The sequence below is a fragment of the Desmodus rotundus genome, chromosome 13 (assembly GCF_022682495.2).
Source record: "Desmodus rotundus isolate HL8 chromosome 13, HLdesRot8A.1, whole genome shotgun sequence".
Classification (NCBI taxonomy): Eukaryota; Metazoa; Chordata; class Mammalia; order Chiroptera; family Phyllostomidae; genus Desmodus; species Desmodus rotundus.
This window is the reverse complement of record NC_071399.1, coordinates 86102421-86130415: the sequence shown is the minus strand read 5'-3', so window position 1 is coordinate 86130415 and position 27995 is coordinate 86102421. Positions and strand designations below refer to the sequence as shown.

The window sequence follows — 27995 nt, the reverse complement described above, 5'->3', positions numbered from 1 at the left end:
CTATTTCTGTCTGACTTATTTCATTTAACTGATAACCTCTAGGTTCATCCATGTTGTTGCAAAGGTAAGATTTCATTCTTTTTTATGCCCAAGTAATATTCCACAATACTTATATATATGTACCACAACTTTTTTTTATTCCCTTGCTTATCGATGGGCACTTGGGTTGCTTGCACAGCTTGGCTATTGCAAACAACGCTGCAATGAACATAGGGGTGCACATATTCTTTCCAATTAGTGACATAATCTTTGGACCTGAAAACGATCTTAGACTAATGCAGACCAAACTCTAACTCCTCTTATTTTTCCAGAGTAAAAAAAAAAAAACCAACACCCAAGACCTAGTCAGATAATGCAGAACCCCCATGTCAAGAACCCTAGACCAGGATACCAAATCCCATGTTCTTTCCGCCAAGACTGCACCACAGTGCACAGGATAGCAAAGAGTATTTCTGTATGAAACTGATAGTTTATTTTTATAAACTGTTTTTTGAAACTTTCGGTTTACCAAATCTCACCCATCAAACTGAATTGAACAGTCCCTTTTTTGTCCTTGACGTGAGCTGGGGGACAGAGATGAATGAAGCACTGCCTGAATTCTGATGTGACATAGAAACCACGGGACCATAGACGGGTGAGAACACAGTTCAATGGGAAAATGTTACGAGGGAGGAAGCCAGTGCATGTCACTTTCGGTGGTTTTCCAGACATCAAAAGCATCCCTTTGGCACGTCATAAATGTTGCATTGCAAATCCACAGCGGGGATTTTCAGAGCGGTGCTCATGGGCATGTTGGGTGGGAAAGCCGTGGCTCCTGCCCTTGAAATCCAGGAACAAGCATCCCCCAGATTAAAAACAAGTGCCCCAGCACTGCCCAGGGTGTGTGCTGTGTTGGTGGAGAATCTCAGCCCAAGTTAACTGACAACAAGCATCTACCTGCAGTAAAGCTGCTAAGCTCGCCCTGAGAACAAACAGAAGCAGAATGGTGCTTTCCGAACAGTTTGAAGCATTGAAAATAGTGTTGATTTGGAGCAGGTGATTCTGGCTGATGATTAATTGCATTAGCCGAGCATCGCATTCTGTAAAAACAGAAGTTGCGCCATTTGCAGTAGCGTCATATTAATTTTACACCTCACAGACTTGGCTTTGGATTAGGACAAATGAACGTTTGTTTTTGCTTTGACTTCGGTAATGAGTTTACTAAGGAAAGTCAAGGTAGAAAGAAAACATTGACCTCATGTATGCCCTCTCAACACCACTCCTTTTACAGGAAGAAAAAAAAAGACGAAAGCAAATGTGTAGCTCATCAGTGACTCTGATCATCAGGAAACTGAGGGCCTCCACTTGATAATTAGGTGAGTAATTTTTGAGAAAAGAGTAAAGGGTATGTGCCTGTATTGGTTTCCTAGGGCTGCCATAACACATGATCACAAAGTAGGTGGATTATAACAACAGAAATTTACTCTCTCACAGTTGTGGAGGCCAGAATTCTGAGGTCAAGGTCTAGGCAGCCTGCACTCTCTCTAAAGGCTCTAGGGGAGAATCCCTCCTCATCTCTTTCAGCGTCTGGCAGCTCCAGCCTCTTCCTTCACGGACTTTCCTTCTTGCACTTCGTGTATCAGCAACATCACAATGGTTGGTCTCAGGGCTCTCCACCTCACTGCTCACCCCTCAGTTCTGATGTTGCTGCCGTGTGTTCCCACAGCCCTGTCACTTTCTCCATCTCCCTGCGTCCATGTGCCGCAGGTGCGGGAGCCTCGGCTCTCTTCTTCCTCATTGCGGTGAGCCTGATGCCTGGGGCAGTGTCTGGTATACAGCAGGTGCTTAGGAAACATTTTTTTCAGGGAATGAGTCAAGAAGGAAGGAAGGAAGGAAGGAAGGAAGGAAGGAAGGAAGGAAGGAAGGAAGGAAGGAAGGAAGGAAGGAAGGGAGGAAGGGAGGAAGGGAGGAAGGGTGGGCAGATGGAGGGCAGGAAGGTCAATTGGTTTACTAGGCATTAGGTGTGGTAACTTGTTGAACTTTCCCAACAACCTGATCAGATATGAATTATGAACACCTTCTTCATTCTATTGAGTATAATCGGTGAACATAGAGGCTCAGAGAGATAAACCTGCCCAGACTGCTTTAAATCTTCTTGGAACAATTATTTTAAAAGAAAGAAACTAAAAATGTGTACGAAGTTGGCAGTGGTAGAAAAGTCTGTAAGACCAATAGGATTATCTCTGAGTTGTGGGTTGTGCTGTTCAGTTTTTGTTCTTGCTTATGTGAGTGACTTTTTTTGTGTGTTTTTAATTTTCCAGTTACAGTTGACATTCAATATTGTTTTGTGTTTCAGATGTACAGGTAGCGGTTAGATGTTTATATAATTTACAAAGTGACCCCTCTGATGAATCCAGTACCCACCTGGCACCATACGTAATTATTACAACATTACTGACCATATTCCCTCCTGAATGATTTTTCAAATGACAACATATTGAAAAAGTGAAAGCCAGCTGTGTTTCGGGCTGCAGCAGGGTAGTGCTGGGGGGAGGCATTTAATTATCTCCTACGAGAAAGGGGAAGGTCGAACATGGGATGGAGCAGGGTTGTAAGACCAGGGTAGTTGGATATTCTCCGTGGCTTGGAGCTTCAGGTGAGTTTCAGGAGCCAGATGGTTTCTAACTGCAATTTTTGCTTGTGGTATGAACTTGGAACGACGTTCAGCCACTGATGGCACACTTTGCGTTTTTGTCCAGTAAGGGTCAGAGATGCGCCGCATGTTTGAAGTTAGGCAGTCTCATTCAGGCAGCCAGCCTGGCTTTTGAGCATCCTGGAGAGGATATTATCCTCTCCGGTACGTTGCCACCAGCAGCCACGGGTTAGTGCTTCAGAGCGGAAGACAAATCCTCCCTCAGGGCTCTTGCTGCTTCTGAAAGGGGATGCTGGTCTTCATGCTTTTAGTTTTCTTCGTGCTAAATCTTATTCAGGAGGGTGAGTGTGCAGCTCCCAAAGGTTTTCCAGTAGGCTCTGATGTATTTATTTATGGTTCTTTGACAATTTTAATTGTAGGATTGCACAGAAAATCAGCAAAGTCCCTGTGTTGTGCTGGGCCAATGTGCTTTCTCTTGCTGGTGGATTGAGCTGGGGTGGGGGTGGGGGGTGGGGGGGTTGGTGTCTGGTGTTTCCTGTCTATTTTAGCTACAAACAGCCCTTGGAACTATAGTACAACATCACATATTTTAGAGATTTTAGTACCTAGGAAAAGGAAACAGAGAGCTTTGGCTTCTCATCAGACTTCATACGCAGAGGCACCTCTCTTTTTCTTGGCAAGATTCTGCAACGTTGGCTCTTTCTCTCGCACTTTAGTAAGCGCCTCCCTCTAGGTTTTTTTTTATGTTAAAATGTTTAAATATTTCCTTAAAAGCTTATGTGGCAATCTCCTTCAATTTGCATTATTTTCTTGGATGAAGTTAATATATAAACATGAAGGAAGAGTTTCTAGTCATCAGCTTGTAGGGACTTTGTGGGCAGAAAAGCATAGCCCGTAACCAGTAGGTATGTCTGTGGGGGTGGAAGGTAAATGGATGGAAGGGATCTTCCTGAAGCAGACCACTGAGTGGTGCACAATCTCAAAGGAGCCTTGATGGGGTGAATGCAGTCTCCTGTGGCAACAGCCCTAGGGCCATGTGCAAGGAGGCTTCCCCAGCAAGGAGAGGAGCCACACTCAGGGACTCTAAAGAGTTCAGTTCAAGGGAAAAATCTAGGAGGGGAAGAGAGGGATCATTTTCCCAGGAGGAGTCCCACCCACCTCCCAACTCAGAAGGAAGCAAAGGAGCTCTTTGGATCTTTCCAGAGATGGAGGGGCAGGTAAGTCAGGGGACCACCTGGGTGCTCAGCTGAATGGTTTATCCTTAAAGGCAAAGTCTTTCCTGTTCTCATTCATGAATTCATTTAATAAATTTATTGAGCTCTTTCTGACTGTCCATCTCTAACTGTTGAATTGGCAGAAACAGGGGAAGGAGTGGCTTTTAAACATGAGAAGCTTGAGACAAAGATGAGAGGAAAAAGTACATCAGGGAAGAGACACCTCACATTTTACTCATTCTCATCGCCTAACATTAGGAAAGAGCACTGTACTGTGAGCCGGGACTCCGCGGCTCTGTGGCTAACTAACTTTGTGGTCTTGGGTGAGTTATATTTGACTCTGGGTGAGCCTCGGTTTTCTCAACGGAAAGTTTAGGTCTAAAATGAATTTTTAACTTCTCGTCCAGATCTATAATTTATGAGATGATAGGGTTTAAAGAGACCATGGATGTCACTAACTGTAGAAAAATAGGAGCTCCTGGTTCTGCCTGAAAAATACTGACCTTTACAGAAGTAAGCTCCCCTCCACCCAATTTGGAATTTCCAATGAGTTGAGGTAGAATTCTTCATGTCACTAGAAAGCAGCTAAGGCTTACGATGGTGTCTCCCCAACTTCTTTTCAGCGTGTCTTCCCCGTCCATGTGACCCGCCCCAACTCTCCTCCTAAACTCAAAAGTTTGAGGTGTGTTGAGGGTGACCTGGTTGTGAAAAGAGAACCTGCTTATGGGTTTTGATGCCCACTTTCACCATTTACTAACTGTTACAAGGTAAACTGTGTCTTCCACACTAAATTTCTATGTCAACGTCCTAACCCCAGTACCTTCGAAGGCCACCCTGTTTGGAAATAAGGTCATTGCAGATCTCGTTAAATGTAAGGTGAGGTGATGCCGGAGTGCAGTGGACACATTTAGTGCAGTGTCTAAACCGACCGATATGCTGATGTGAAGATTGGAGTTATGCTGCCACAAGCCGTGGAACTACCAGACGTTGGGAGAGAGTCCTGGAACAGAGCCTTCCCTAGTACGTCCAGAAGGAGCGTGGCCCTGCCGACACCCTGATCTCAGACTTTTAGCCCCAGAACTGTGAGACAAGAAGTGTCTATTGTTTGAGCAACTCTGTTGTACTTTGTGTTAAAGTAATAAAACAAGGAGCTCATTGGTCTGAGGTGGCTCTATGGCCGTAGTATTCTACATGAGCAAGCCAGGACCTAAGCCAGAGTGGACTGTTGTACAAACCTCAAAGTTAAGAACAACCAATCACAAACAGCCACGAGGCATTCCCCAACAATGCAAACACTTAAGCTACAGCCAATCAAGTAATTTTATTGCTTTGCTTCCACATTTTCTATAAAAATCTCTCTCCTGGTTCCTAACTACTTCTGGTTTGGGGTTACCCAATTCAAATCCATGTTTGCTCCAATAAACTCTTAAAATGTTTAATATGCTTCAGTTTATCTTTTAATTATGACAACCATAGCAAACTGTTATACCATCTGTGCCATCTTGGACAAATCAGACAAATTCTACAAGCTCAAGTTTACTCAATAGAAATTAAGATTTATAAGAATGTTTATTTTGTTTTAAAAATGCGCTTTACTTGTTAACTCTTCACTCTCCATAGTTCTCAGTCCCCACATGTACCATGACTTTGCTTGGTCATTTATGGCTTTGTATTTCCTGGGGTCTTCAGTGGGGGCAAACATGTTTTCACCAAGAAGATTGCTCTTGCCATCATTTCTGCCTCTTTGGATACATTCTGACCTGGCTTTCAAATCATCCTGCTCAAGATAAAATCCAATTCGTGGCACAAATAGACAGTTGGTTTTCAAAGTTCAATAGATTTCATGACTATAAAAATATTATGTCATTGTAAGCTTTTCTTGTAACTGAAGCTAAAACCAAAGCCTCCAAGAAATTATCTTGTTTTGTCTGTTTTTCTTATACTAGGAGAACACTTTTTAGAAATGAGGAATTTATAACAGCAAAATTTACAGTTAGTAGGCAACTGTTTGCCATGATTTGTAAGAATGAATTTCCTTTCTATAGCTTATAAAGTGAACTGGAAGTTTGGAGTTATTCTCTTGGGCTGTGTGTGTGAGTTCACGCACTGGGCCTATTAACAGTAGCTGAACTAATGCAGATGAGAGTCAGTGAGCAGGAGTCCTTTTCAAAGAGGGCGTCAGGCAGACGTCGTGGTTAGCTGCTCCCTGACAGCAGTTACAAAATAATGAGCCTCAGATTCAGGTCAATTATTTTTTTGAAGCAGATTTATTTTATTCTTATTTTCAATGATAGAATTTAGTTTGGTCAGCTCTGGAAATTAATAAAAGTGGTTCCAAACCTTATTCACTCATAGCTTCTGTGGCTTATTTAAGCTTCGTCCATGCACATATTTATCGCAGTTAATGGTGGAGATTCCTAAGTTCCAAGGCTAAGAGAATAGCATACCTGTAAACAAGAGAAACCGTGATTTAATTAAACTTGCAGAATCTAGGAAAGAACAGTTCCTTTCATTTGGGGAGTAGTAATATTTCATTACGGGTAAGAATATTTCTCGTGTGCTAAAGTTAAAAGCACTGATTTAGTTTCCAGAAGGAAATATATTATAAAAGACCTTATAACTATAATAGATTCTTGGATTAGGTGTGTAGATGTGCAAAAGTATGAGTGTGTGTGTGCATGTGTGTATATTAATTGATAAGTCATGAAATATAGATTCAGTGGGGAGAAGTTTTCAGTGTCTTGGTGGGACTTTCCATCCCCTTCCTGGTTGTCCATTGAAAAAGAGCCAGTGAGGGGTATTGATTGAGAAGGTAATGATTCTCCAAACAAATAAAAAAAATGACATAATAGGTCAGACCAGCGATGTGGCAGTGCAGAAATATGAAAGGCTGACAGTGGCATCAATGGGTTATTTCATGGAAATAATAACAATTATAGACACTCTCTGTTGAGTACCTACTGTGTGCCAGGCTCTGCTAGGCAAATTATGGATGGTGTGGTATTTAACCCTTATAGTTAAAATTAGTAGATATTGTCATCGCAGATCGTGGGTGAGGGAACTTAGGCTGAGAGAGCATAACCACCTTGTCCAAGGTCGGCGGCAGGGCCCAGATCTGTGCTGTGCCAAAGCCGCAGTGACTTTACCACTTGCAAATGTACTGCTACCCCGTATAATGTCCTCTTCACGAGTGCCCATCCTTCTACGTTTTTTTAACTTAAAATTTTATATTTATAATAAACTACTATATGTCCATGGATCAAAATTCAAAATGTGCAAAAGCATAAAATGAAAATAAGTCTCCTTTCCTGTCTGGTTTCCCAGCCTTGTAGGCCTCCTTTCCAGCAACATCTCCTCAACCGGTTCCTTGTGCCTATTCTACACGTTCACACACAGAGCAGATAGTCTCGCCCCCCACCCCACCGTCCCCCCCAACCCCTTCACCTGGCAGAATTTAGCATAGTGAAATCGCAGTTTTGTTCCTTATATTTCTCACTTGACATTATGTATCTGGTAATCTTCCCAGACTCCAAACATTCTTAAGCACATCTTTGTAAACTCTGGGGGATCTGTCAGCACTGAACTTGCCTAGAGAAACCTCTACAACCTTTTGCAAATGTGTAAATGGTATTTGCTGGGTTTGATCAGACTTGGGCAGAATGGGGAGCAGTTCTCCCCACCCTCCACAATCCGTATTTTGAAGCAGAAGCAGCTATATTACTTTCCCAAGTCAGTCATTAATTTATAGGGGTACACATAAAAAAATCCAAATCAAATACCCATCACCAGGATGAAAAATAACAAACAAAATGTTAAAACAAGAATCGAAGGGCACAAGTTGCATAACAAAAAACTGAGATGACTGTGTAGATGCATGATGCAAAATCTGGAATTAAGATGAGTTTGACATGTAACACAGACTTAAGGATAGACTATCAAAAAATGCATGCAGGAATTAAAAAACGCACCCACCCGAAATACCAGAAGCCTCTACACAGCCCATTCCTAACCTGTGATTCCTCTGAAGAACAATTCATACCACCAAAAAAGAGAAGCTCTTAGATGTAGAAAGCAAAACCCTTATCAGTACAGATGCCCAGCATTCAGAAAACAATTTGGACACAGAGGAAAAACGTAATCTCTTTTCCCCAGGATGAGGCAGCAGAGAATAGATCAAAAAGCATCAGACAGAAGAGTCTAGTGGGAACTAACAACAGGGAGGATTTTCATATTCAGAGGCCTGGAGAAAAGAGCAGGTGACTCGCTGACCAGCACAAGAAAGATGCAGACGATTTCTTGGTGTTAATCTTAACCACAGCTCTACAACTTTTGGCACCCCATTCGGTTGCTTACCAGGCTTTGAGCTATTTTGTCCCCCATTGTAGGAAAAGCACGAACTGGCGTCCTATCTGCAAAGTTTTGCACACACACCCTGCATCATTCACTCGCAATTCTCTAAAGTATCTAATTCAGTTCAGTCCATGAACACACATCAGGTCTTTCTTACAGGTGTTTCTTACGTGCAAGGCAGTGCTAGGTGCTGACATGCAAAATGAAAGTTCGCAGAACGTCTCTTTTCATTAAGATTCTTGCATCGACTGTAAAAGAACAGGGTAGAATGAGTTGCTTTCTAATCAAGCACTTTTCTACACTCCGATTATTTATTTAGGTCTATGATACTCAGCTGTCATAGACAGATTGTCCATAGAATGTCCGATGGATTTCAGAACATTCCTTAGAATAGTCCTCGATTTTACAGCTTCCATTGGCAACAAATGGTCTCGATCCATGTGAAATATCTCCCCCTGCATTCTGTTATATACAGTTTCTATCAATAGCTTTTCCTATAGTAAACAGGCAATATTTAATCACAGCCAAGCCATGACCCAAGATCTCACATTACTTTCACCTCCTTCTCAGAAACTCATCTTGAATTCTTCTCGAGGCCCTAACTTTCTTACGAACAGTAACCTGGGTGGGTGATTACTACCTGTGGACTTACACAGAAACACATGTGGATGCACACATTCTCTGTGTCTTTTCTCAAGAAATGTGAGAAATGCTGCTGAAACACAGACATTGGCAAAGGGATAAAACAGGCATCTCAGAATCCAGGAGCATAAGGCAAGGAAAACACCAAACTACACGCTGCGTGGATCAGGTGCTTGCCGTGGGGGCTGCGTATTTGGCTCTACACGTCGCAGCTGCTAAGGCAAAGAAAGAAACACTAGTGTGAGAGTCACGGGGTCTAAGAACTGTGAGGAAACAGAGCTTTTCTGGGTATGGAGCCCTGAGAGAAATCTCTCCCCAGGATCCTCATAAAAATGACATTGTGGAGTATATCAGATGATATAAAAATGCCTTAGAAGCTTCACATAAGGTTTTCCCATAACACGCCTTCATGGAAGAGGATGACCCACGCCAAAGGTGATTCGGTTAATGTGTAAGGCTAGGAGGAGCCGTACATTCTCAGCGTCAGCCAGTGCCCTCTGGCAGGATGAGGATTTCTTCATTCCATTTTGACCTGCGTAGGGCTTTCGTCCGGGGTAGCACGATGAAAACAGTTCATTTAAATTAGAAGTATTTTATTACAAGCAGCACTTCATTATAATTTAGATGGGATAACATAGGTAAGGAAAGCAAGCCTAGTAAAGAAACTGGCATAGAGTAAGAGATAAAGAAATGTGAGTTTCCAAGAGGTCCCTTGGCATGAAGCACTTCTCTGGACAAGGTGGTAAACTTGGCAATGCAGCCTAGGGAAGAGACCATGACCTTAGAGTCAGGAAAACAGAGCTCAGTCACAGGGGTGGTTACTGAGGACTCAAGTCTCCACCGTCTACTCTGGGAAAATGAGTAATGCCCAGTGGATAAATCACCAGAAACAATACACACCAAGCTTCTAGCCCAGTGCTTGGAGCAAAGCAGCAACTGAATACCTTAGGCTGCTTTCTGACACCTAAAGTGACAGAATCAGGTGATACACGGGAACTCAAAAGGACCACAAAATCCAGTGCCTTTGAGGGAATCACGATCCACACATAACCTGTAGCCGTAGCCTGCCCCAGTCCAAAGTAAACCTTTTTCTCTTTCTGAAAATCATTGCATTCCCCCACAATTCTATCTCAGGTCAAATAATCCATACTCTTCCTACCCTTCCTCACCTATCAAGCATCAGTAGAATTACTCTTTAATGCATGCTGTTTCTTTTACTCTCTTTCAAAGTATGGGGCCTCAAACTTGATACTTCCATGGGATAAATAAAGAGTAAGTACCTTGCTTTCATGGGGGATGATTGTGAATTTGGGGAGTACAGCACACATGGAGGTTCATTTATTCAACAAATATTTTTAAAGTGTTCACAATGTGCCTGACTATATGTCTGCAAAGCTGATGGGGTGGCTCCCTTATTTAAGCCTTTCCCTTTAACCATGTCAGCCTTCTCCTGCAAGCCCAGGTGAGCATGAGAAAGGTGGGTACCACGCTGTGTAAATTCCTGCATTGTGGCCAGGCAGATGGGTGGCTAATGGCCGTGGCATCCTTGGGAAGCACCAATGGGACCTAGAGTAGCTTTCTAAGTTTTCTCTTAGGGAACTTCGAGGTTTAACTTGTCCTGAAGTCTTAAGGTGTGAGTTATAGAACCATTTGAGAAGCTAAAGAAATCCTCGAATCTTCTTCATGAAAAAGACCCCTGCTAAGTTCTCCATACAACTGCAGTGTGTTCAAGGGCCCTCTCTATCTATCCTGTTACACAATAAAATTTCTGGTTATTGTGGTCATTGGAGAAAACTAATACAGATCCCAAAAGAAAATTCCGTAAGAAAAGAAGAGGGGATGGAGATAGGAGAAGCATTTGACTTTAGAGCTGCAGTGTCAAAGCTCTATGAAAGAAACATAGGAATGCAAGCTGATTTTAAATGCAGTAAAAACAAAATATTTGGCCCTCCCTGTAGAGGTCTTGCTCGCAGATCCCCTGTCTTTGAGAGGAGTCTTGACCGTGGGACTTGCTTGTGCAGCAGTGAGCACGGACCGCTATTAAGCGGTTGTCAGTCCTTGCCTTCTATGCCACAAGATAAGTGACATCAGGAAAGGCGAAGGCATGGTGAAGCGTAGCTTTAGCTGCTGTGTGCTGAACGTTTGTTTCGTAAGCCAGTGAGATCCTGAGATCTGAACGGCAGCATGACCTGGTCGAAGCTGACAGACGCAAAACTGATGCGGCTGCTAAGCAAAGCTCGTGAGCGAATTTTTTAGCCATCTTTACTGAGGAACGTTACTTTCAGTTATGGGAAACACTCAACAAGAGGTCAAAGAGCAAGTGAAATTTTCCTGAAAAAGAGTGACCAGGCTGATGAGAGGAGTTAGAACTGGGTCAAATGAAGAACAAATAAAAGGAACTGAGGAAATTTAGTTTAGAAACAGAGAAGATGGGGGAGAAAATGGACTGCACCCATTCTAGGGGGGCTACAGGGGCTTGTGAAGGAAGCATTGGTGGGTGACATTTTCACTAAATATTTATATTTAAATTTACATTCAAATTATGTTAAATATTAAATACTATTTAAAAGAACGAATTTTCTAACCCTTAAAATGACTCCTTGGAGGCACCTCCTTACTAGAGGCGCTTTAGCAGACACTGGCGATACCTTGTCAAACAGTGAGGAGGAAATGTGTTGTCGGGGATGTGAGGCCAGGGGTTTTTAAACATTTTCTGTCATGTAACAAAATCCTTAGAGGAACCCTTAATGTAGCAATGGTGTTTATTAGTCTAAATTGATTTTATGTCGTCACATGAATAATATTTAATTTGTATAGAGCCAATCACTATAATGGTAAGGCTTTTCTGATGAACATAAAAATGTGAGAATCGGGAATATTTACTCATCAACTGTTATTAAGTAGCCACTCTTTGGCATTGGAAAGACAATACGATTAAGTATCTTGGTCTGCTGGCCAAACTTGATTAAAGGAGACAGACCATCAACAGCTAGTTCCATAAATAAGGAAATTTTAAACAGCAGTAAGTGCTATGAAGAACAAGTCATACCACGTGGTAGGAGGTAGGCGGCTGCGGGTAGACCCAGTAGGGTGGGTGTTCTGGGACGACCTCTCCTTGGAGTTAACATTGGAGATGAAAGCGGAGTGATGAGGAGGCTCCTGCGCATGAACGTGGCAGGCAGAGGAAGGGCGGGACAAAGCCATGGAGGAAATGAACACGTGTGAGTGACAGAGTGACAGCTGTGCTGTGCTCCTGCAGAGGGAGAGGGACAGAGGGGTGGGCGAGGGACAGAGTGTAGAGGATCTGATGTGCCAGCTCTTCTCAAACTATCTATGGTAAAGAGCTTTAAAACAGTTTCAGCTACAGGCCAGTGTGGGATCCAGCATGACTAGTGTGCAGCCTGTGCTTCAAGGTCATCACCGTGCAAGTCTGACAGCACCCCCACCCCGTCTTCCAGGAGATGAGTTCACTGATCACGTGCTTGACATTGTGGCAATGTCAAATTGCAAGGACAGTTTCTGAGTTCTGACTTTCACTTCCTTTTCTTGCTGTACGCACCCTGATACAGACCAGGAGCACGTGTGTGTGGCTCTGTGGGCCGCCCACCGAGTGGCGCCTGGAAGAGACCTGGGGTTGTACGCCAAGTGCAATGGGAAGCATACGCAGCGGGGTGGGGAGGAGGAGAACCAAGGACCCATTGCAGGACTGTGGTGGCATTCTTTGCTAAGATGGAGACGACTTACGGAGGGACAAACCTGGGAGGAGAGAGCAAGGCTTCCGCTTTGAGCACATGAAGGAGAAGTGTCGAGACCTCCAAGTGAGAAGTCAAGGAGGAAGTGTTAGATGCAAGCATCTGAGGCTCACAGCTGAGGTCAGGGTCAGAGGTGTAATGTTGGGAGTTATGATTGCCTGAATTTAAGCCACAACTGGGTGAGTTATTTAACAAGTGTTGTTCTGAAAGAAGTGACACCCCAAGACTCAGACCTGGGGGCGTTCTGAAATGAGAGTTGCTGACTCCATCAACGTCAGCATCCAAGACCTCTGAATCGAATGCCATGGGACCAGAGCACCAGAAAACGTGGAATTAAATCCCAAAGGGTCACAAGGTTGGCACAAAGGGGGTTGATAAAAACACATGGAATGAGTGAATGAGCTCCAAAACACCCTCCCAATTCTGATATATTGAAATTCGAGTATTATTCAAGTTTCACATCCATGACATAGTGGGTTGAATAGTGGCTTCCAAGAGGCCATTCCATGCCTCAGAAACTGTGGGTAAGACCTTGTTTGATAAAAGGGTCTTTGCGAACATAAGATCTCAGGATGAGACCATCCTGGGTTATCCAGCTGGGCCCTCAATCCAATGGCAAGTATCTTTATAAGGGACTCACAGAGGAGAGACACAGAGGGGAATGAGGCCATGAGACTATGGCAGAGATTGGAGGGGGGCTGCCTCCAGTCAAGGACACTGAGGAATGGCGGCAGCCCCAGGAAGCTGGAAGAGGCAAGAAGAGTGCTCCTCCAGAGTCCTCCGAGAGAGCACAGCCCCGCAGGCACAGTGAGTTTGGGTTCCTGGCCTCCAGAACTGTTAACTTAGGCCACCCCGTCAGTGGTAGTTCGCTAGGGCAGCCTGGGGAAGCTAACACATGTGGAATCTTGAAGCCAACTCTGTTCCAACATTTCCTGTGTTGCTGCGTTTTATTCTGACCCGTTGACAGTCACCTCTGCACGTTAGAGGGACCTAGAGAACCTACAAGACAGGCTGAAGTCGGGCTCCCACGCTCAGAGATTCTGCTTCCCTGGGGCTGGGGTACAGGCTGGCTTTGGTGTACAGTCGGAGTGGAAAACTCTCATTTAATTTGTCACAACAACTCAACGTCCCGGGGTGACACAGAAGTGCATGGGATGGCAATGGCTATACCAAAATGGACGAACCTTGGGAAATCACTTGGGAAATAACATCCTGTATCTTTACGCCCTGACAGTAAGCGTGCTGAGGAACTGTGTGGGCCAGTCTCACGCCAGCAGTGTGTGCAGACGCTGTTGGGGCTCAGGACGTCCTGTTTCCAGCCGAAGGGGTAGACGGGCTCTCTGACAGGTCTGGACACTCCCCTCGCCGCCCCCAAGGCCCTAGGGGAGGCATTGCTTTCTAGATCGGCGATGCTTCACTTGACCATAAATCAAAAGACATGACTTACAAGCCCTGGCTTCACATTGTTTCGCTGCCGTCCTTACAATCAGATAACGGGGATGTTGAATTTCTGGTGGCGTGGTGCTTCCGGTACTTAACAAAAATCTGCAGGCTGGGTGTGCTGAATAGGAGAATGGTATGTTCTTATTTGGAGGGAAGAGGGTCCCTAATGGCGGAACAAAGCTGATCCTTGTACGTCAGCCTTAAATAAATGTTTCCTTATTTCCGAAGTTGGGCAGCCTGCTGTAGGGCCTTTCTAGCGCGTCCGGACACAGTCAGTAGTGAATTGTCACTAGCTAGCAATGCAGGCTCGTCTGTGAGGGGCCTTTGACAAGGAGCTCACTGCCTCTATTGACTCCCTGGGAAGTCTGTGGTCACAAGCTTGGCTGGAGCACATGAGCGCAGATAATGAAGACGGTTTTACCCTCTTGAAACAAAGCCAGGAACTCTATCTACTTCATTGTGCCCTTTGGGTCATGTGCTAACCATGAGGATTTCGCTAACACTAATCCCCCTAATGACGGCTTCTCCCAGCCCTTCCACAAACCCCACAGGGCCCTGTGGCTTGGCTCTCCAGACGGAATAAAAGCAGCCCGGTGTTTGGCTTTTGAACTGAGTTCAAGGCGATTAAAGCTATGGGCTCTGGAGGAGAGGAGGGGGTTTAGAAACAGCAGCGTAGTATGTGACTGGAGGGCTCTGCAAATTAACTCCATTAGACAAAGCCTGATTTAATGGGGGGAAGAGGGTGAGAAGCGCTACCCTCATTAAGTCTGGCTGTTAGAGGCGCTTCTAATAAAATTAAATTTGTTTTAGCTGTTTGGATCACGTAAAATAGTCGGTGCGTGCGCATGTACACGTGCACACGCGTGGGTTCTGTGATTTTGTGGGCATCTTTAAAGAGGAGAGGAACAGACCACAAAACAAAAATATTCAAGAAAAAAGTCAAACACCGAAAATTAAAAACTGAGCGATTGCTCAAGAGCTCGGGTGGAAGACAAGAAGAAAGCGGGTTAGAAGGAGTGGAAAGTGAGAGAAAGTTCCCTTGATTATAAAGCCATGAACCCCCTTTGGTGGGGTCTTCTGCTCAGCTGCCTGGGCTCTGCGGTCCTGCCCGGAGCCCGGGCGCAGTTCCCCCGGGTCTGCATGACGGTGGACAGGCTGGTGTCCAAAGAGTGCTGTCCGCCACTGGGTGTGGAGCCGGCCAGTGCCTGTGGCTCTCGGGAGGGCCGTGGGCAGTGCACGGAGGTGCAAGCGGACACCAGGCGCTGGAGCGGTCCTTACACCCTGAGAAACCAGGATGACCGAGAAAGGTGGCCACGGAAGTTCTTCAACCGGACCTGCAAGTGCACAGGTGAGGCAGACACTGTGGGGAGACCTGGTCTGCTGCGAACTTAACGGGGAGGGCCCAGCCGGGAAAGGGGCCCGTTCTAAGGAGGAGATGAGGCTGCTGAGACTGTGAGACTAGGCTTTCAAGGGCAAACCAAGTTTGTTTCTCGTAGGTAGCAAATTACATAAGGCTGATGTCTTGGTTATATTCTTCACACCCTCTAGTACGTGTAGTTATGGAATCTAAAGAAGCGGTACGCGGCCCAAGCCTGGCTATATGAACTCATGCCAACATACCATTGGCTTGTCTGCTGGAGGCTAAGGAGCCCGAGAGTCAGCTTTGAAACCCAGAGCAAGCCCGCTCACTACGGATTCGACGCCCTTCCCTGAAATGGGTCTGTGCTTGTCGAAGAGGGGGTGGGTGAGGTTGGCAGCTAGAAGACAGGCGTCGAAGGCAGGTGTTCTGAGGTCCCAGTCACAGCATTTTTCTAAGGAGTTGAACAGGTCTCAAGCAGGGTGAAAGTTATATCTGGGTTGTCACTTTGCCCAGGTTGGAGAGACATGGCGGGACAGAGCTTTTTCAGTGGCCTGGGAAAGGAGGATTGTTACTAGGTAACGGTGGCTTCTTTCACTCTTACCCGGGTTTGATGTGGGCATTTCAGATTTGCTCACTGTGTCTCCTTTCGGCCTTGGTCTCTCTTGTTACCTATTTCTTTGAAGTCTGTGTGCAGTTCTCAATCCTCTGGCTCTTCTGAGCCTCTTCCAACCCTCTTCAGCAGGGCTCCCCTGCAGTGTTCAGCAGCCACACTCAGCAGTGACAAATCTCAAAGACTGGCAGGGCGTCGGGAATGCAAAATCCACAAGTGACCACTTCAGCAAAGCCCTTGGACACTGTTCTGCACTGTCAGCTGCCAAAGAGCTTTTCCTTCTTAAATTATGTTTTTTTTAATGTTCTTATATGATACAGGAACCTAGGAAAATACAGATAATTGAGCTGTGTTAAGGGTATAGAAGAAAGTAAACTAAGGAAATGTACAAAGGATTGTGATGTTAATGGAGGAATGATGTTAGTTTTTCTAAACATTAACAATGATTCTGGCTTTGTAATCATTTTTTAGTCATATTGTTAATTCTGTGAGTCAAAGAAACTGTTAGTTTTGCCATGAGTATTGATTGTGACAAGTTTTTAATAGCACATTGAATTACATAGTATCCATTTTTTCCTACACTCATTATGCATTAGCTTCTACAGATATTATCGCATAGATTCTCATGGTTTTTCAGTCTAATGAGAAGCAGCAGACTTCATATTACTTGTATGACTGGAAATCACACAACACAGTAACTTCTGTCTGTGACTCAAAAAAATTCTTCCAGGTCACTGATTTCCGGGTCCATCAATATTAAAGTATCACAAAGTACAAAGGTTGGAAACCTCAAAATTTATGGATTTTTGGTAGAGGTATAGATTAGCTTTTGGCAAACAGACGATTGATGCCCTTGAACTTTGTTAAGTCAAAGGAAAAACAAACACAACATTCATCTGTTGCTGGACATTTAGGTTGTTTCCACATCTTGGCTAAAGGGAACAGTGTTGCAATTAGTGTCCATGGGGGCCCTCATATCTCTTGGAGAGCCTGATTTCAGTTCCTTTGGATAAGTAACCAAAAGTGGGAATTCCAGATCATATGACAGTTCTGTTTTTTAAGTTTTTGAGACTCCCTCATACTCTTTTCTATACCAGTTGCACCTTTTTTCATTCCCTTCAATAGTGGACAGGGTTTCCAATTTCTCCACATCCCAGACAAGTGGTGGATATGTGCAATAGAACACTATTCAGCCTGAAGAGCAGAAGGAAACTCTGCAATATGTAACAACATGGCTGAACCTGGAGGATATTAGACTAGGAAATAAGTCACACAAAGACAAATACTGCATGGTTCCACTTACATGGACTATCCAAATTAATCGGATTGAGCAAGATAAGTTTAACAGTTCTCCATAGCTGTGTACCTACAATAGTGTATTGTAGCCCTAACAATGTGTTAAGAGAGTAGATCTCATGTTGTGTTCTTACCACAAAAAAAATTAAAAATAAAAAATCAACACACCACCGTTTCTATGATCTTGAAGTTGGTAAAAGATTTTAGCCTGTTTAATTAAAATAAATGCAGACTTGGAGGGGGAGATTATGTGCTCAGATTCTCTAGAGAGAATGTCTCTGTTCTCTGTGGGTTTAAATTGGACTCAAACGTTATTGAACTTAATTGTCAAGAGGAGCTGAACTTTAGGAGATGTTAGCCATTCACTTTACAAGTCGTAGCTGCCAGCTGGCATTTCTGAGACTAACCAGTTACAGCTGTGTCTTGTGACTTTTGAAAAACATGCACACCAAATAGGTTTTGAACAATTGTCTGAGAACTTCTTGTTTGTACAAGTGACTAAGTGCCCTTCATTTTCCAATCTCTGAAATGGGGATAATGATGAAACCACACTTGTGAAATCCTTTTGAGCTCCGTAGATGAAAGGCCCTATGTGAGCATAAAGTATTGTTATTAAAATAATAGAATCTCTAATTAAAAGGAATAGACTGTCTAGAGCTCCTTATAAATTCACTAATCAGTGGTCTTTAAGCTTATTTAATCTAATAGCCTTTGGAGGTTGAGCTGATGTAGTTCGGGCAGGAATGTGCATTGTTTGGTTGCTCTCAGTCTCCTTCCATTTTTATCCCAGTCCTTAGTAGGTACCGGACTTTGTCCTTTTAAGTTTAATTTTTGCTCAGGGGCATCCTCAGTGGTGGATGTATTGGTATTTAGGCATCCTGTACTTCTCTCTCTCTCTCCACTTCTAAAATAGCCCTCATTTTTTTTTTTTTGCTTGTTGCTATTGGTAGATTAAAGGAAACAATGAACTCATGTTAAATTGATGTAAGGAACTAGTAGGAAATCTAAATTAAAGAAATAAACACTTTGGGTGCTAGGGTTTTACATTGCTACACTTTTCAGGTGTCTTCAGCATTTTAACCCATTTTTTTTAGACCAGGTTTAGAAGCCAAAAAGTAAAAAAAGTCTGCAGAGCTTCGGAGTGTTTTCTCTGAGACATGGTGAAAAATGAATTTTTTAATTGAATACATTTCTGGGTCATAGTTGAGTTCAAATCCATACAAATGCTTCCTTCTTACATTGCTTCTACATTGCTTTTCAGGGGCAACTCGGGCTTTGTGAAAAGAGACGTCTTTGTTCACCATAATCGTGAGACATCCCTGGTCTTCAGAGTCAGAATTAATAATCACTTTGCCTTTTGTCGTCCATGGTGCTTGGTTGACTCCTCCATTCTTACTTTCCCCACTGTTAGACGTGCGTTGATACTTCACTGCCCTCACGCCCTTCACCTGCTCCAGGTGAAGGCCCTGTGCCTCGTTTATGTTTGTATCCCCTGGTGCCCGACACCTTTTATTCAGTTACTCATGGATTTCTTCATCACACACCCAACCAATGTTCATTTAGGCCCAATTATATCAGGCCTTCAACCTACGTAGAGGAAAAACACCTTACATGGTTCTTAATGAGTTGACAGTGTAGTGGGTGAGTAAGACAGGTATTAAAACAAATACTTATATGATACTACTTGATAAGTGGTATCGAGCAATACTAGTAATAATAACAATACGGAGCTTCCTGTTTACCACTGTTCCAAGGGCTCTAATATGTTAACACGCCTGTTCTCCCCAAGAACCTTATGAAGTAGCTCTCTTACCCAATGAGACAGTTTCTGAGAGCTGAAGTCCAAAGTTACAAAGTTGTGAATGCACAGAAAGTTGTGGGAGCACAGAGGGAGGCAGGCTTGATTTTGACGCCCTCTAGGTAGCAGGTATTAATAAATTAATTGTTGAATAAGTGGTTGAGGGAGATAATTATTTATTGGTAATTTTGTTTCAAGCAACCAACAATAATTGTGTGGGAGAAAGTGCAGGGACCCAAAAACTCATGATGAATTGCTCAGTTTCAACCACGAGACACCAAAATTCAAAGACAAGTTTTACGTCTTTACATGCAGAAGTGTATTGAACTTATTATTATGAAATTTAGGTGTGCTACTTCTTAGCATTTTTAAGGACAGAATTACTTTCCGACTGCAGAGCTGTGAATATACATTCACCTCTAGTCATTCGGCTGTAGGTAAACAGCTGGGAGTGTGAGTGTTTAATATTCTTCAGATGCATTTTATTCAATCAGTCCTCAAAAAATACTTTATTCCCATAAGAGCTGCCAGAATAAGTGATAGATTCTGATCAAAGATGTTTGGAAAGTAGTTATTACACAGGTTCCAGTGAAAATGGTGGTGTGGCTACATGTGTTACTCAAATCCTCCCACAAGCACATCAACATTACTTATAACTAAATCGCAGAACAACCATCATTCAGAATTGCTGGAAATTTAGCTGAACAGAGGTGCTACAACTAAGGATATAGAGAAGAAGCCACACTGGGACTTCGCCACACCTGCAAAGACGCAGAGTGGGCTGGTCCCACATTCACATGTAATTGAGTATTATCTTAGCTGTGGAGGTCCTTCTGAGGAGCAAAGGGGTCTCAGTCTCCCAGCCCAGGATTCCAGTGCCAGGAAGAGAGGTCCCCATGATTTCTGGCTGTAAAAAAACCATGGAGATTCTGGCTAAATGTGGCAGAGGCTCCAGGAGTCCCAGGCATTCTTTTTAAGAGGTCTGCACAGGATTTTACTTGGACTCATTTGCTCTGAGTTCCAGCACCTGGGCAGTAGCTGAAAAGGTTCCAGGAACATCTCGGGAAGAACTGAATGATCGGGCACTAGGGCATGAGCTGGAGGGGCAGCTTTCTCCCAGACAGAAGTGCTGGTAGAGGCCATTGTTCCTTTGTTGACCCCTCCCCAGCAGAACCAGCAGGCAGGCACCACATCTGAGTCTCTATCAATCTGGCTCACATTGTGTGCCCAGTGCTGGTGATTTGCTGAGGCCTCCTCCCACATGACTTGCATTCCCCTCCCCACCAAGCCGTTTCCGGTGGCTTTTCCATAGGAATGGCCTGTCCTGTTTCAGACTTCCCTAAACTCTCTCCAACAAGCAGCATCTACCAAGTGTGTTCCTCTTACAGTTGTAAGAACACAAAACACAGAGTTTATTCTTGTATTATTACTTAATTATTGTATTATTTCGGTAGGAACAACTGTAAACCTTCTTCTGCCCCACCCCGAATTTGCATGTGACAAAGAGCGTAGAATACAAATAACCAATCACTCTGGGGAAGTTCTTCCTACTGATGACATTTTTAAGGACATTTTCTTTACCTATCAAAAAATCCTTTGGGCCAATAGAGAAGAAGGTGCTGTGCATTTTCTTTACAAGACAAAAAAGCTAATTGTTTTGTTTTTATTCTAATGAAAAGTTTTCTTTTTCTTTAGAGATCCAAATAGCCCTCTCTCTACTTTGGTCACAGTGTTTTTTACTTACCTCTCTTTTGGCACTTATTGTTTATTGAATCTGTTTACAAAGCCAGCTTTTCTTTCTAACCCACAAGGACAAGGAGAGAAAAAAAAAAGAAGAAAATTTATGTTTCTTGAATTGTATATACTATACGCTTTATACTCCTTTCTTTAAAAATTAAAAAAAATAGTTATAGTTGACATACTTCTTTCTTTTTAAATTTTTAGAAAATTCCAGCTCCATTGAAGTATAATTGGCAAATAAAATTATAAAGTATTTAAAGTGTATAGTGTGATTTGGCTTTGTATTTCTTTCATTTATACAACACATATTCGTTTCATAGGAGGCCCAGCACAGGCCTCGGCAGCGGGGTAACTGCCTTGCCACTACCTGGAGTTGAGACTAGTAGAAGTTTTCACTCTGTGTGATAAACGCAACAAAAGGGGAACGGGAGGGACTACGGAGGCACCGGAGCATCTGCCCCTGATAATGGAGAATCAAGGATGACCCTGTGGAGGACCTATCCTATAGCTTAAAGGAGTAGGTAACCTAGGCAACCACAGAAAGGAAGAGCAAGTAAAAGGGTCTGGGAGCGTGAGCTGGAGGAGGAGGGGAAGGTGAGCCTGAGCGCTGGTCTCCCAGGTGAAATGCTTCACATAACCCCTCCCATCCCCTGGGAGATAAGTATTCTGATCCCTTTTTGTTCCCACATTTCATTCCAACAATATTTAAATGTTCACTCTCTAACTTATCACCATCTAAAGAATGAGGTGCTGGCCACAGACAAAAGCACTACTCAAGACTACTAAGGGAGAAGGCGAGAGCAAGATAAAACAATTGAAGCTTCCTCGTGAATCAGAAAGGTGATCGGTGCTGGAGACGGCCAGTCCCCACTCCCGGGCTGACAGAGGGGAGGCATGTGTGCGTCCACAGGGAACCTGCTGTGATTTGCACTCCCTGACGCCATGGCAGCTCACTCACCTGGATGACCTGCCAGCCTCCATTGATTTTGTCTTAACTCTGCCTCCTTTGAGAAATAAACCAGCTATCTTAGTGTTAGATTTCACCTAAATTCTTGGAAATCAGTTTACTGATTTCGGTTTCACCTTTAGCTTGGCGTATATTCTCTCCTCCTCCACATCAATTAACTGCCTTGGGTCAGCGTTTTCGTGTTTGCCCCAGGGCAGCGGGGCTCAGCAGCAGACGTCAAACCTGCTGCTTGGTCCAAGGGAGGGGCATGGAGGGGACACAGGAAGGGTCATGCTTCGTGACCCATGAGAAGGAGCATATAGAAGATAACATGGGATTAGTCTGCTAGGGCTACCTGAACACAGCGCCACAGACTGGGTGATACATTGAAATTCATTCTCTCACTGTTCTGGAGCCCTCAAGGCCAAGATCAAGGTGTTCGCAGGTTTGGCTGCCTTCTTCCTGTGTCTTCACTATCTGTGTAACTATCTGAGTCCCACTTTCCTCTTCTTATAAGGACATCAGGCAAACTAGAGCAGGGCCACCCCAATGACCTCTGTTAACTTAATTACCCCTTTAAAGTCCCTGCCTCCAAATACAGTCACATCCTGAGGTATTGGGGGATAGACCGTCACTGTATTAATTGGGGGGAGACACCATTTAAATAGGATGTGAAGTGCATCCTGTTTACTTTGCAGGAAAAATTTCTAGGGAACTCTAACATTTGGTCTCACTTTAAGATACAAACATTTCGAGAGTAAGGGAAGAATAGGCTTCTTTTTTTTTTTAAAGATTTTATTTATTTATTTTCAGAGAGAGGGGAAGGGAGAGAGAGAGGGAGAGAAACATCAATGTGTGGTTGCCTCTCGTACACCCCAAACCAGGGACCTGGCCAGCAACTAAGGCATATGCCCTGACTAGGAATCGAACCAGTGACCTTTTCAGTTTGGTTCATAGGTCAGCGCTCAGTCCACTGAACCACACCAGCCAGTGCAGAAATTGGCTTTCTTTTCCCTCTTGTAAGCACCTTCATGTTTCTCTTCCATTCTGCTCCAGAGTTCAAAATCAGATATTTCTTTCAAACTACATCAACTTACTTCTTCCATTTCCCTTCCTCCCCCCAATACTTTAGGAAACTTTGCTGGCTATAACTGTGGAGACTGCAAGTTTGGCTGGACTGGCCCCAACTGTGACCGGAAGAAACCACTGGTGGTACGAAGGAACATTCACTCTTTGACCCCTCAGGAGAGGGAACAGTTCTTGGGTGCTTTGGACCTCGCGAAGAACACCACACACCCCGACTACGTGATCGCCACACAACACTGGCTGGGCCTGCTCGGGCCCAATGGGACGCAGCCACAGGTCACCAACTGCAGCATCTACGATTTCTTTGTATGGCTCCATTATTATTCTGTTAGAGATACATTATTAGGTGGGTTTTTTTCCCCTCAGATTAACATATATTATTATAGGTCTGGGTTTGGGGTGGGTGGGTAAGGCAACTTCAGGCAAGTTAATTAGCAAGAGCACAACGGGAAGGCAGGGAGAGGTTTGTGAAGGGCAGAACGTTGTCACAGAAAGCTGCCTGAGGACGGCTGGAGCCCCTCCTTCCTGCACATTGGCTGCAGACGTCTGAAGCGTTGCCCCAGTTCCAAGTCTAACTCTTCTCCACAAAGCTATTACTTTGCAAAGGGGAGAGTTGGTGAAGCGGAAGCAAATTCTTTTTGATTCCAGAAGGACACATTTCTAAATCCGGTCATGGAAGTCCTTGCTGCACTTTTCTCAAATTAGAGGAATTAGCTGACCGTGTGTGCTAAAGCACAGGAACTTTTCTTTGGGCAGAACTGGAGTGCGTTGGAAGCATCTTGTTAAACTCACAAGTGTTAGTCTTTGGATGTCTGGGGCATCGTTGATGGAGCCTGGGCCCCCAGGCTCCCCAGGGATTTCCTGGGGTTGCCTTGTCAAGAAAAAGCATGAGCTGAGCCCAGCAACTGAGTGCTCCTTCTGGCTTAGTGATCTGACCACAGTGACGTTGGATGCCTGAGAAATTGGTGTCTCACCCTTCTGAACCCTAACACTGGAGTGCGTGGCAAGGGGCAGGGTTATCTGTCAGGACCTTCATTACTCCAGGAGGTTCAGCTTCATCCTCAGTCATTTTTAGGTCACGCGAGAGCCATAAACACTGGTTTGTCCTGGGAGGGCTCAAGTCCACTCCAGCGTCTGCTCAGTGCAGTTCCCGACCCATGGCTACACCTGCAGGGACCCCCACTTTGGGGGCCCCTCACGGGCGGGGGCAGGGCGGGTGAGGACCTGAAGCTCACTTTGCATAATCCCATCCTCATTTGGAACTGTGTGTCTTTGTCACTGGTTCCTCACCACTTGATTCTCCCTCATTATTTTTTTTAATTTGAATTTGAATTTATATTTTTGAATTTAAAGAAATTTTCAGTTGCAGTGGACATACGATATTATTCTCCCGCATCATTTTGTTTTGCGAACTTTAAACTTTGGTCTGCATTAGAACATTTTAAAAGGACGGCATAGCCAACGGCAGCAATGGCAGTCCTTCCTCAGTGTCTTCTAAAAACTTGCCTCTCAGGCAAGTGTCTGTCTGTCTTTATCAATAGATAAGGAGGCTGGTCTGGCTGTCAAACCTTTATTTATAGCTTTCCCATCGTGACTCTGAGGGATTTTTGTTTTATGAGAGGCTAGTGTCTCAAGAGGAAAAGAAAACTATAGTTTCTGGTCGTACCTAGAAATTAAATTTATACTCGTGTCTGTTCAGCTCTCTGAAGTTATTATGGGTACTTTGAAACAGAGCTAAAGTTAGCTGAAGTTTCTACATAACCATCAAAAGTGGTTACGAAGAGAGGAAGAAGGATGGAACGGGCAGTAGCAAGGTCATTAAATTGCCCACAGCTTTTCAGTAAAATTGGCAGTTCCAGTGGCCAGCCAAATTGGTGGGAAGGTATTTTTCTCTCTTCTCGTCTCGGTAACCATGCTTGTCAGCTGGTAGTTGTCACTGATTGATGGGCTAAGGCAAAGTCCGTGGAAGTTCTTTTTGGTTTCATAAATGTTGAATTAGAGTGCAGTAGAGGTTGCTTTATTTTAATTAATCCCTCTTTTATCAATCTATGCATTTGTAAGAACTCAGTTAGAAAATGCCTTTTAAAACTATACTTCACTTAGCTCTTAGTGATCTATTCCGTCGGACACACTGATTTCAGCTTGATGACATATCACTTACAGTTAAGTACATAACGTGGGCGCTTAGAGCTGAGAGTGACCTGAATTTCTCCAGACTCTGCTGTCAGTTGCACTTTCAAGAAATGAACAGAATGTATCCTGAAAGTGCTAGTTGCTTCCGAAAATTGTTTTGCTGTCGATGTTGCTGCTTTCGGAAAGATAAATGACAAGAGTGATTTTTTTGGACTAAAACACTTTGGATTTGTAGACTTTGCAGACACATCCTAGTTTTTTTTTTTTTTTTTTTTTAAACTCTATTCTGTGATTTCTAATTAGTTTCCTGCTGTTTCAGGACCAGGGCGTCCATACAAGGCCGCCGACTTCTCCCACCAAGGACCGGCCTTTGTCACCTGGCACCGGTACCATTTGTTGTGGTTGGAAAGAGATCTCCAGGTTGGTGAAAACTGTGCCTTTGGTTCTTGAAATTTTGCTGTACCTTTGGTGAAGACCCTTATTTGTCTTTGCATTGTATGCTTTCTTGTTGCATCTGATGGCATGAATTAAATGATCGGCATGCCCTTTGCTTTTAGCGACTTATTGGCAATGAGTCCTTTGCTTTGCCCTACTGGAACTTTGCCACTGGGAGGAACGAGTGTGACGTGTGCACAGACCAACTGCTTGGGGCAGCAAGACAAGATGACCCGACTCTGATTAGTCAGAACTCAAGATTCTCCAGCTGGGAAACTGTCTGCGATAGGTAATCACAGCTGATCTGGGATGGAAATCCAGAGACTGCATTTTCGTACGGCTGAAAGATGGAGAGTCACTTTGTGTTTCTGCGTCTAATGCCTGTTGTGTTCTGTTTACACGTTTCTGAAAGTGACTTTCCTGGGGGAGGTGGGATTTTTTTGAAATTCTGAGCACTGTCACGAAAAACAGAGGTATGAAAATCACATTTGTGAATTGAATGTACTTGGCCATCATTTTGAGATCAACTATGTTAGCACCAGTCATATTCCAAGCATTGTAATAGTGCTGAGAATGTAAGGATGAGTAAAATATAGCTTCCCTTCTGAATATCATTTTATAGTTACAAAGGTGGGTTGCTTGTAAACAAGCTATCGTACAGTGTGGGAAGTATCGTAATAGATGTATATGCACAGCCAAGGAGAGAGGCAGGGAAAGGCTGTAAGGAGTGGAGATGATTATTCTGGGACTTTAGGGAGATACAACCCTCAATCAGGTAGGGAAGGGTGGTAAGTATGTCCAGGATGGAGAGAATATCATGTATGGAGCTCGAAGAGTCTGTGGAAGCATCTGGTATGGCTGGACCATAGGATGCTGGGAGTCGGGAGGGACAGGGGGAGGATGAACTCTGGTATTAAAGAACACAGAAGGTGAGCGGCCCGCAGCACATGAATAAGCCTGTCCTCAGCGAGTCCTTGAACTCATTTCTCTTTCCTGGCAGACATCTCAGAGAAAGATTCCCCAAGAGGACTTCCTTTATTTGTTTCTTCCAAAATCTTGTTTTTAACCCTGCTGATCTAGCCCCCCTGGCCGGGGTCTTTCCACTGTTCCGGGGCACAGAGCTTCGCTGCCCACACCCCCGCAGCTGGGCATGTGCGTGGTGTCGGGGGTCTAAGCCTGGCAGGCTGGGATCCCATCGTCTACACCCTCAGCTTTCCCTGCGGCCCTCAGGACAGCGCTCCACCCCACAGAGGGGCGCAGCAAATGCTTTTTACATGACTTAGCATCATTTCAGAAAGCACCATTTCTCACAGCGCCTTGAGGTACCAATAGGTGTTACGTGGAAAGAGATTTCTAGAAATTCAGGCAACGCTGAATAAACGACTTTTTAAAAAATTTTAGAATGACTCAGAGCATTTCTTATGTAAGTGTGTTATTATTCTTCAGGAGGGGCCTAAACTCACCTGACCCTGGCAGCCTCATTTCCCAGGTCATCTCCCTGGGACACCCTGGGGAAATGCTGTCTTGGAGGGGTTTTTGTTTGTTTGTTTGTTTGCCTAGTTTTAGGTACTGGCCTCTTCTCATCCTCGCATCTGCTGATTCTATTCTCGCTTCCCTGGTACTATCCCCTCACCCATTAAAACCCCCACGGAAACAGCTTTACCATTTTCTCTCTGCAATGGCATAACATTCTGAGGGTGGAAGTTCAGACCGCAACAGGCACGTAGGAGAGAATCTTTTGGGGGCACGGGACTTTCTCAGCCACCGCGTTTCTGACATAACCAGCCTCACTGGTGTAGAACATTTTCCAACACAGCGTTTGTCCTAAGACCTCCCCTCCATACTGTTTCGCCTGTTTTTACTCCGACCACCCGCATTTGCCTTCTGTTCGCCTACAAGGCTTTCCTAGCGTTACTGAGGCCCTGCTGCCCCAAATGGCTTAGCTCAGTACAGTACTAGTCACCCTCTCTCTCTTCAGTTACTCAAGATTCGGTGCACACAGTAGGGATCACCATCGTGTCTGTAAACCCTCTTCCTGTCTTTCCAGGGGAATGGTAATTATTATGCATATTTATTCATATATCGTTTCTTGCATCTATGGTTTTGAAACTAGTCCAAAATTACTTTTGGAGGTAGTACATTCACCACATAACTTTGACCCTTGTAAGGGGACTGTAATACATTTTAATGTATGACTCTGAGTGGTCTGCTTGGCGCAAAGGTATGATGCTATCTGCACACTAAGACATCTCCTTCTCAACCCCCTGGCGAATCTTAGCTTGGATGACTACAACCGGCAGGTCACTCTGTGTGACGGAAGCTATGAAGGGCCGTTGAGAAGAAACCGAGTGGGAAGAAATGGAGAGAAATTGCCGTCCTTCAAAGATATACAAGATTGCCTGTCTCTCAAGGAGTTTGACAATTCTCCTTTCTTCCAGAACTCCACCTTCAGCTTCAGGTAGGAGCTCTGAGCTCTGCCAGATGGGTAGATGTTCACAGTGCTGGCAGATTTTCGTGCCTGTGGCCGCGCTGAACCGAAAGGGAATCCGGGTGGTAGG

General features: G+C 44.2%; 1 protein-coding gene across 1 annotated transcript in view; it reads left to right on the top strand.

Moving 5' to 3' along the window:
- Nucleotides 1-15047: 15047 nt before the first annotated feature.
- The window catches only part of DCT (dopachrome tautomerase), a 28182-nt gene continuing 15234 nt past the window's right edge, over nucleotides 15048-27995 (top strand). Inside the window, exons 1-5 of the mRNA XM_024567019.3 lie at nucleotides 15048-15381; nucleotides 22916-23215; nucleotides 25322-25422; nucleotides 25560-25726; nucleotides 27716-27895. Coding sequence (XP_024422787.2) covers nucleotides 15087-15381; nucleotides 22916-23215; nucleotides 25322-25422; nucleotides 25560-25726; nucleotides 27716-27895 — 1043 coding nt within the window. The 5' untranslated portion in view covers nucleotides 15048-15086. The remainder of the gene's footprint in view (nucleotides 15382-22915; nucleotides 23216-25321; nucleotides 25423-25559; nucleotides 25727-27715; nucleotides 27896-27995) is intronic.